A 10,473-nucleotide genomic window follows, 5' to 3' on the forward strand; every position below is an offset into this window, starting at 1 on the left:
TAGCCAGCACTTTTGGCCTCTTGTCTTATTAAGGATAGCCATTCCGACAGGTGTAAGGAGATACCTCATTGTAGTTTTGATTTGCATTTCCCTGATAATTAGTGATGTTGAGCACATTTTATGAACCTGAGGTCTTCTTTTGATAAATGTCTATTCAAGGTTTTTGCCTTTTTAAAAATTTGATTATTTGATTTTTTTTGCTAGTGAGGTGCAGGAGTTCCTTAGATCTTTTGGATACTAACCACTTATCAGATGTATGGTTTGCAAACAGATTCTCCCATTCTGTAAGGTGCCTTTTCATTTTGTTGCGTCCTTTGCTGTGCAGAAACTTTTCAGTGCGATATAGCTTGACTTTTACTTTTGTTGCTTGTGCATATGGTATTATAAGCAAAAAATCATCACCAAGACCAATGTCATGGAGGCTTTCCCCATATTTCCTTCTAGAAATTTATCGTTCCAGGTCTTCTGTTTAAGTCTTTAATCCATTTGGATTTGATTTTTGTATATAGTGTAAGAATTCAATTTTTTTTGCACGTCGCAATTCAGTTTTCCCAACACCATTTATTGAAGAGATTATTCTTTCCCCATTGTATATTTTGACATCTTTATTGAATATTAGTTAACTGTATATGTGTGGGTTTAGTCCTGGACTCACTTCTCTTCCATAGTTCTGTGTATCCATTTTTATTCCAGTACCACATAATGTGTTGATTACTAGGGCTTTGTAATAAAATTTAAACTCAGGAAGTGTGATGCCTCCAGCTTTGTTTTTCTTTCTCAAGATTAGCTTAGGCAAATCAGTCTTTTCTGGTTCCATACAAATTTTTGGATTGTTTAGGATTGTTTTTTCCTCTTTTTTTGGAAAAAATATCATTGGAATTTTGATAGGTATTTCATTGACTCAACAGATCACTTTGAGAGGTATGGACATTTTGACAGAATTAATTCCAATACATAAATGTGAGATATTATTTCATTCATTTGTATCTTCAATTTCTTTCACCAATGTCTTATACTTTTCAGTGTACAGACTTTTTTTCCTCCTTGGTTAAATTTATTCGGGTATTTTATTTATTTTGCTGCTATTGTAAATGCAATATTAATTTCTTTTTCAGATAGTTCCTTTTTAGTGAATAGAAATACAACTAGTTTTGTGTGTTGATTTTGTACCCTGCAATTCTACTGAATCTGTTTATTAGTTCTAACAGGTTTTTGGTGGAATCTTTAGTGTTTTATGTATGCTACATCATGTCATCTGCAAACAGAGGATTTCACTTCTTCCTTTCTGATTTGGATGTCTTTTATTTGTTTTTCTTGCCTAATTGCTCTGGCTAGGACTCCCAGTATTGAGTTGAATAGAAGTGATTAGATTTGACAAAAATCAACATCCTTTCATGATAAAAAAAAAAAAAACACACCTCTCAACAATTAGATATAGAAGGAATGCACCTTAACACAAATGACAAGCCCACAGTGAACATCATACCCAATGGTGAAAAGCTGAAAGCTTTTTCTCTATGGTTAGGAACAGGCCACCAATTCTGAGACCAGTTTTGCAATTCAGACAAATTATTTTATCAATTTTTTTCCTGATCTGTAAAACTGGAACAATAGTAATACATTAGTCTTTGGGTTATCAGGATTAAATAAGTTGTTGCAACATGCTTATAACATTGCCTGACACACATTAAGTCTTACAAAAGGATCACATCTTAACCATACAAGCATATATATGCCAAAGGTAAATGCCCGTTATGACAATTTAAATTTTTGTTTGACAAGTAAACAACTGTAAGCAGCATTTTATTGGCAATGAAAAAATAGCAGCACTTTAAATTAAAAAAAATTAATGAAAAATATCTTGTCAAAATCTGTTTCCAGAAGGATCTAGCATCCAAAATGTACATTCAATAAGCAATGGAATAACAAATGGCAGAGTTCAATTCTCATAAGTGACGTAAGAACTCTGCCCAAATCTGAGCGGTCTCCGATGTATTGCACGGGTAAACTCCCTCCTTGGAGAAAAGGTGACGGCGAAATAGCTGGTGATAAATGATCACCTAATGAATTACTCTAAAGTGGCAGGATGATTCCATGCTGACCACCTCAGCCAATTATTTCAGGTGCGGAAGAACCATAGCAGGGATAAAGGAAAACCTGACCTCAAATTTCAGTTAAGGGAGTGGTTACTTAGATTCTAGACTATAAATACAATTTTCTTCTTTAATTATTAATTAAATATGAAGTACATTCAATTACTTTTAGGACTCAGCTTTACTGATTAATTAGGAACATCTACACAAATTAAAGTATCTTTACATAAAAGGACTTTGTCTTTCCTGGGAGTTAGAATGTTACATTTTAGTCTCTGGCATAGTTTACATGCCTCTCTCTATTTTTCATTCTTACTAAAAAATATTTAGAACATATTTATTGGAGATTTATATCAATTAGATCAGATTATTGTCATTGAAGACCTACTGGTGAATCCATTCTATAGAACTAAAAAAAATTTAATGGATAATAGAATTATCTGATAGTTAACATTGTATTAATAAGACATAACCCTAGTGAATAAAAGTACCTAAAAATAAACCTTCACTGAATCAGGGTCTTCAGTGATTTAGGGATTTTAGGGACCAGATACCTAAGGAAAGATTTATATCAATTATTTTTGTACAGAACCATTGTTTTCCCAACAAAATTCATGATACCAGTTCCAAGTTTCAATTTCTCCTTAAGTATGCAATCAGTTTGACTAGAATTTAATAATCCTAACTCCTCTGGTGTTGTCTCAAAGTCAGCAATAAAAGGACTGGGATCCAATTTGATTTCATTATCTGTAGAAACGGGTGTGAGCCACACTGATTTCCTAAAGAGAAGAGAAACAAAAAGCAGATAGGGTGGGCATACTCAGTACCAGGTCTTTCCGAATCTAAATTTGAAGTCAAGTTTTTGTTTTTTTAACTGTTTAACACCATCACCATTATCAATATGGTGATTTAAGGGTGTGGCATAGTGCCTGTAGCACTATGATGATTTGTAATGCTTATGTTTAAGCAGAGTGCCCAGTAAAACAGACTTAGTCAAATGGATCCTAAGAATGGTAAAAGTTGTCTAAAACCTAATCTGACCCAGTGTAATGGTGGCAAAGGAGTGGTGGGTGTGCGTGTGTGTGTTGTATACAGCAGTTAAAATTTATGCACCGAAAACTTAATCATACCCCTTTGTTGGCCTAGTCTTTATTTTTTTCCTAAGAAAGATAAGTTGCAAACAACATAATAATTACTATTAAAATAGAAATGCCTTAGTCATCACTATTAATCTGGTAGCCTATGGAGATGCAACAGCTACAGGGAATTAGGTAAGAATGGTTTATTAATACCCTAGGCATTGGCTGATATATAGGAATGAAAGCGTGTGCGTGTGTGTGTGTGTGTGTGTACACTGAACCACGTTGGTTTCTACTTAGGGGTCAGCTATTTCCCAGAGTATCACGAATCCCTCAGCCTTGGTTTTGTTTTATGAAATTAAGTTAAAGTGAAGGCCAAGAGTCTTCAACAATGTGGTTGCAGTTAATACCACTGAACCATACACTTCAAAATGGTAAATTTTATCTTGTATATTTTACCACAATAAAAAGTACCAATTCTCCCCCACCCCTCCCCAAAGGCTCTGATGTTAAAACATATTGTACATTTGCTCTGAACCCTAAATTCTTTTTTCATGTCAACTATTCCCATACGTTAAACAGGGATAAAACGTTTCCTTGCGGTTTTCAGGTGGTTTCTAAAATTTGTCGCTCAGAATGATAACACTCAATGTAAAGATTTCAGTGACAAGGTTAAAGTGTATCAGGATATGCTATTCCACCTGGTCTCAAAGTTCACGTGCAGTCCTCTTGGGATTCAACCTCTCAGTTCCACAAAACTGCAAGCAAAGTGCATTTAGTGATAGGCTGATAAGCCTTTCCTTTCGTGTATCCACATGAGTTAGTATTAAATTGAAAGACTGGTTTTCTCTTGACTTTCTAGTCATTTCCTCTCCTAACACGGAACGGAACCATAAAATGTATCAGAAAATGAATATGGTGAAAGAAAAAGCACTGAAAGGTGATGTCACGTTTGATTTTCCCACTTACTAAGGTGACTGAGTACGCGCTTTGTAGTCCAGTTACTGCAAAACAACCTACTTATACTGGATGGTATATGTTGTGATTCTAAAATGAATGTTACATTTAAAAATTAAAAATAAAAAAATGAAAGCGTACTCAAAATATTTTTACATGCTAATTTGGCGTTTGTTTGGACTTATGCTTATGGGTGAGTCACGTCATAGTCGCTAAAATCTGTGCTTCTGCAGAGACATCTGGTAAGTAAAGGTGACAGTAACATACTCAAAAGGAGGCTGTTATATTGGACTCACCTAGAGGCAGAACACTCCAAAGGGATTTTCTGACAGTCATAATGTGTATTCCTGGGGTTAAAGTACATCTCTGTTTGAAAAAGGAGAGTATCTTCTGAAACAACCTAGGAGAGCACAAAGGTTAAGAGGAGAGTATTTCCAACAGCAGAGGAGGCATGCACACATTTGAACAGGGAGCAGAAAGAATTCACGATCTTAAAAATGGCTGCTGTCAGAAACAACGAAAAACACCATATGATATCACTCACATGTGGAATCTAAAAAAAGAAAAAGAAAAAAAGGACACTAATGAACTCATTTACAAAACAGAAACAAGACTCCCAGACATAGTGAACAATCTTATGGTTACTGGGGGGAAGGGGGTGGGAAGGGATAAATTTGGGATTTTGAGATTTGCAGAGGTTAGCCACTATATATAAAAATGGATTTTAAAAAATTTCTTCTGTATAGCACAGGGAACTATGTACAATATCTTATAATAACCTTTAATGAAAAAGAATATGAAAAGGAATACATGTACGTATATGCATGACTGGGACATTGTGCTGTACACCAGAAACGGACTCATTGTAACTGACTTTACTTCAATTAAAAAAAACCAAAACACTAAGAGATGACTACTGCCACTTTTAGGTACATATAAAGATGTGACAACCACTGGGACAGAAGAGGAGTGTTATCTGTAAGGCTGGATTTAAAGTGCCTGGGGTAAAAATCTTAATTGACCATAAGAGGAAACTTAAACTGTTACTTAGAGCCATCTGTATGATTCGTTAACAAACAGGTTCTCAACAGTTCTTTTGAGAAAGATGATTTGGAGGTTAAATAACAAAGCTGTTTAAAGCAAAGGCTTTGGAAGGTAATCATCCTGGTTTGGTATGTGAACCACCACCAGCACGGTGGGCATCCTTGGGTAAACTGATCAAACACCTTTTGAAGCTCTAGTGCCCTCATTTCTACAATAAAGACAACCTCTAATTTACAGGTGACCATTTTAATTAGATAAGGCTTCAAATATTTTTGTAGTATGAATATAAGTTGTTTAAATTGGGGAATCTATGAAAAGACAAAACCCCAAGTAACAACACAGTTTATGATTTGTGCCGAGCAAAATAACGAACAGAGATTTCATTCCAATGGAAATCTGTTCCCCGTATTGGCACACGTCCTCACAGAACATGGATAAATTCAAATGATCTAATGTTGAATATGAAATACCTTCCCAGAATTGGTGACCTCCCACATTTGGAGCCTTGAATGGAATTTACAACCATCTGCTTGCTAAGCTTTAGTGAAATACAATATTAGCCTGAAGACAACTTAAAATCAGTTCACTAACCAGTCTGGAAATCTGTGCTTTAAGGTCTTGTGCACTCAGAGGACCCAATACTCATTGAATAAGTAAGGAAGTGCATTGCCGCCTACCCCTAAATTTCTATAGCTAGAAGCAAAATTTGTTCTAAAACAAACAAACAAAACAGGACAATAATTTTAGCATCAGGCATAAAGTTCTGAAAAATATCTAAAAATTGTTATTATTATTTTTTAACAAATAATCACTATTCTCACCTTTGTCCTGATCCCACAGTCATGGACAGGGTATATAAAATCATACACATATGTTTGTATCCGAGTCACAGGGCAACCTGATCCAAGAAACAACTCATCAGCAAATATATACAGATTGCTGCTGTATGCACACGGGCTAACAGAGACCATCACCCAGTCCATAGAACAACTTATTTCCACTGTAGAAAGAAGCATATGAGAAAGTGTCAGATGTGCATTTATCTTAAGGAAGAGGTCAAAGAATATTTCAGCTATGCCCTTTGTGATTAATAAAAGGTATTTCTTTCTCTGGCAAAGGGAATCACAGCTTGCAGAATAGCATATGAAGGGTTTTCATATTACCACTATTTTCCAAAATATCTGCATAATTATATCCCCAAATAACTAGATTTCAGTTATTTCACAGGGAAAAAAGAATCAGCACATAAGAAAATCATTACCTTTTAGCCCCCTACCTCCTCTTGAAAGAAAGTAGATTCCAAAGAGAATGATACATGCAGGACTGAGGGACCCAAGTATATTACAAAGTGTCAGAAGAGGAGTGATGTATCCCCTGTAACACTTGTTAATGAGGGGAAAGGAGAAAGGTTGGTTTAATAGAATTCATGTCTGGAAGAGCCAGAACCAGAAGCCATCATAGCCATATGAGGAAGTAGTCTGAAGGAAGAACCTCCCAGTCTGGGATGGAAGTTTTATGAACGTTTTGATGTAAAACCCATTCTCCTCCATGTTGAGATCTTCAGTAAGTCAATAATAATCACCGTTTCTAACTGAGTCATTTCTCCTTTGGATGAAGTAAAAGTCTATTGGATTCTGACTTATTGTGCTAGACAGTCATTAACCAGAGGTTCTCAGCAGGTGATCAGAGTTAGATTTCATGGGTCTTTCTACAGTTCAGAAGGGAAGTTAAGATTTATTAGCTTTAGTATTTAAATATGCATGATAAATAGCAGGGGGGAAAACCTTAATAAATTAGGCAGATTGCAGAACTTCCAAACTGGAGAACAAAATAGAATAAAGGACAAAAATAAATGTCAAACGATCTAGAAGAAGGAAAAAAAGGAAAAGAGGGAAGAAACAAAACGCCAAAAACAAATCAAAAAAGGACAAGATGATTGCACTAAATGAATTGCAAGTATATTAGCAATAATAAAGTAAATAAACAAATGCTGAAATGTAAATGAACTTTAATGTTAAAAAATGAAGAAAATCCTCCAGGCCAAATAACCAACAGCAGAATGAAGAAATAAATTGCAACGTATTTATATAAGCAACTTCTACACAACGCGGATAAATAAATTACATTCGTTCAACCCTTGACTAGGAAAGTTCCTAAACCAGTTAATACAGATGAGCAGGCCTTGGAAGACATTCAGGGTATTCTTAAACACTTTGGAAAACCTGAATCTTCCCAGCATAAAGAGTATTTCTATGATTAATGAGCGAGATGCCTCCAGCACCAGGTGAGCTTGGATATTCTTAGTTTTTAAGAATAAATCATCAAGAAAGTAAAAAAATGCAGGGAGATGTTTTAGGAAAAGAGTAGGATTTGGAAAAGGCAGATGTTTACATCAGTGATTGGAACCTCCAATAATGATTCTAACGTCAGTTACGTAAGAGTGTCAAGAAAATCCTTCCTAAATGAAAAAAGGTTCCAACAATTGGATGGTGATAGATTCAGAAGGAAAAGTGGACATGGACATACAGAAATGTTTCTGCCTTCACTACTTTTTTTCACACTAATTTTAGAGTCAAGTTTCAGACTGACATTCTGAGGTTGAGTCTCAAACAGCTGAGAAATTGTTTGAAAGGCTGAGAACTCATAGCCTGTGTACATTACGTGAAGTAACATCTTCCTTGCACCCAAGCATCATGTACCACAGCCAGGTACACGAACACCCTGCTCACCCCATCCCAGGTGACCAGAATTCTTCCCTGACTCGCAGGTCATGGCCCCTTCTCCACATGTGCTGAACTGAAATGACTGAAATTACTGAAATGTCAACAGTTAATTGTTAAAATTGTGAGTTGCCCTAACCTAGGCATTCTGCAGGATTCATCTGAGGTAAAATAGAAGGATCAGAGGCTAAAGGTGGTCCTTGCTCATCAAGTGTTTATAGGCCAAATGGATAAGAAATTCACATATCAGTTCCAAAAAAAAAAACAAACCTCACTCTAAACAGAGGGAAACAGTCACACCTAGGTGACTTAAAAAGAAAAAAATGAACAGGAGGAGGGTATAGCTCAGTGGTTCAATCCCCAGTACTTCCATTAAAATAAATAAATAAATATAAGTAAACCTAATTACCTTCCCCCAAACAAAAACAAAAACAAAAGACAATAAATAAAATACTAAAAAAAAAAAAAAAATAAAGAAGACAAAAAGTAATATTGAAATGCTGCCTTAGCATAGTTAACCTTTATTCAGGCCTTGAAGCTGGGAAGTGTTCAGATAACACAAAAAAATGGAGACTACTCCAGGTTAAAGGAAAAGATATCCGAATCAGTTTATAGACAGACACTGATTTAGAACCATTGATAAATTTGACACGAGTGAAAGTGGGAGAGTATCTTAAAAACGAAATAGCCGTATCATCATCAAGGGGAAATAGGAAACATCTGGAAGCAGGAAAGTCAGTTAAGCTACAGGCAAGCATCTGACAATCCAACCACTGCGACTGGCAGTGGGTTATAGAGCCAAGGACTTTTTCTGAAGAATCCCTGCAAATGCGGATTAAGATAGATGACCACAACAAAGAAGAAATAAAAATCTCAGACATCTAACCAGAAAGATACATGTGTCCTCAGGATGAAGACTCAAGTCCAGCTGGCCTGAAGCTATTTCTCCTTTAGCAAATTGCAGGGTCAGGTCTCCGGAGGGAGGAGAGGGCCTGCAGGGAAAGGGACCACTGAGGAACCCTCCAAGGAAGCATCCTCTAAACTCCCTCATTTACCATAGATGTTCTCAGCGCAAGGCCAAATCAAGGCAGCAAGGAGAAACGAGATCCCCGAAGCCAGGGAGACCCTCATCTGAGCAGACCCCCGGCACAGGACTTCTCAGGAAGCAGGAAGTGGTGAGGGCGTAGGTGATTTTATGCCGCGTCCCGTGCTCAGCTGCCTTCATTTTCCCACCTCTTTAGCTAGCCACAGTGTCAACACCTGACGGCTGAGACTCTCCTGATTACCCCAAAACTGGCCCTCAAAGAGGCTTATCAGGGGAAAAAGTGCTGATTGATAACTGTGTCTGCAGGAAGCCTGTGAAAATCATCTGGGAGGCTGACAAGGCACCCGCTACTTCCAATAAACGCTGAATTATGGGAAACTGTTTTTGCAAGGTAGTTTTCAGGTGTCATCTAATATGCTTAACAGTCTAAATCATCTTTTTGAATCAATCCATCTTTTTGTAATCAAAAGGCTATTATTTCTTAATTTCTGTGGATTTGACTGTGGAAGAATTGGCAGCAGAATGATAAAGTGACTTAAACCCCTAGGAGGAGAAAGGGACCTAGCAAAAGTATTTTTCTTGGCATTAGGAAAATCCACAAATTCACCTCTGTTGGTTCTTCCATAAATAAATGTTTTAGTTACACTCGTTAGGTCAAGCCTTAAAATTATTTGCTTATAACATAAGAAAACATATACATACAGTCTCATAAGGATAAATATATATGTTGTCCTCTTGTGTTTTATATATATATACATATTCACATTATGTATCATTTTTATGTATAATAAATATATGTATATATTCGTTCTAATATTTAGTTGGAATAAAAGTTCCAGATAAAGATTTTTCCTGTGTTTTCTCAAAATGTCCATTGTGACATGAATGTGATCGTGTAGGTTTAAAACGAATTTGGAAATCAAAGCTCACAGTAAATAAAATTCAAAGAACTTGAATTGCAGATCTATCATTGTTTTTAGTGACATCTGATTGATATTCTCAATGTTTCAGTCTGCTCTCAGATAAGCACGTGCACAGGGCTTCCCCACGTGTTATGAAAAGGACCTTCATTTCCAATGTCACGTTCCCTAACAGATGATGCAACCCCAGAGCTGGGACAGTATTCTGCCTCTGGAAGTCCTGGAGAACCCAGTCTCCAACGACAAAGACAAAAGAGAACTGAAGAAAGACAAAGTGTTTTGGGGTTTTGTTTTTTTTTTTGTCTTTCATTTTCTTTCTTTTTAAATTTCTTTTGATGTTATAACACTTCTATCATCTAAAATTAATAAATTTCACATTCATCTTTTAAATCATTCCAATATAAGCATCTGATATTTTTCCAAAAGTCATCAATGTCTGCTGGTTAAGAGCTTAACCTTCCAAATCACATTTACATCATGTTTACAAATCTCAGTTGATGTAAACTTGGGAAAGTTCAAGTTAAAAATCATGTTCATACTCTATAAAAAGGAGATAGTAATACTATCCCCACTTTTCAGTTTGTTTTTAATATTAAAAGAGATGACAAATGTAAG

The 10,473-nt window shown here is 36.0% G+C and overlaps 1 protein-coding gene across 1 annotated transcript; it reads right to left on the reverse strand.

Moving 5' to 3' along the window:
- Nucleotides 1–2,664: 2,664 nt before the first annotated feature.
- Nucleotides 2,665–9,179, reverse strand: LOC105094953 (oocyte-secreted protein 2). The gene is made up of 4 exons (XM_010987065.3): nucleotides 8,949–9,179; nucleotides 5,995–6,173; nucleotides 4,426–4,529; nucleotides 2,665–2,872 (listed from the first exon to the last, which is right to left on the reverse strand). Exons 1-4 carry the CDS (start codon nucleotides 9,022–9,024, stop codon nucleotides 2,665–2,667), a joined length of 567 nt encoding a protein of 188 aa, XP_010985367.2. The 5' UTR covers nucleotides 9,025–9,179.
- Nucleotides 9,180–10,473: the final 1,294 nt, after the last annotated feature.

This window comes from Camelus dromedarius, chromosome 12, assembly GCF_036321535.1.
Source record: "Camelus dromedarius isolate mCamDro1 chromosome 12, mCamDro1.pat, whole genome shotgun sequence".
NCBI lineage: Eukaryota > Metazoa > Chordata > Mammalia > Artiodactyla > Camelidae > Camelus > Camelus dromedarius.

What these genes read in the sequence shown, in the direction of transcription:
- LOC105094953 (XM_010987065.3), bottom strand. Translation starts at nt 9,024, where the DNA reads ATGAGGGTCTCCCTGGCTTCGGGGATCTCGTTTCTCCTTGCTGCCTTG. An exon ending in TTGCGCTGAGAACATCTATG is followed by an intron (nt 6,174 to 8,948) that starts GTAAATGAGGGA and finishes TTCTTTCTACAG; the next exon opens with TGGAAATAAGTTGTTCTATG. An exon ending in ACTGTGGGATCAGGACAAAG is followed by an intron (nt 4,530 to 5,994) that starts GTGAGAATAGTG and finishes GTGCTCTCCTAG; the next exon opens with GTTGTTTCAGAAGATACTCT.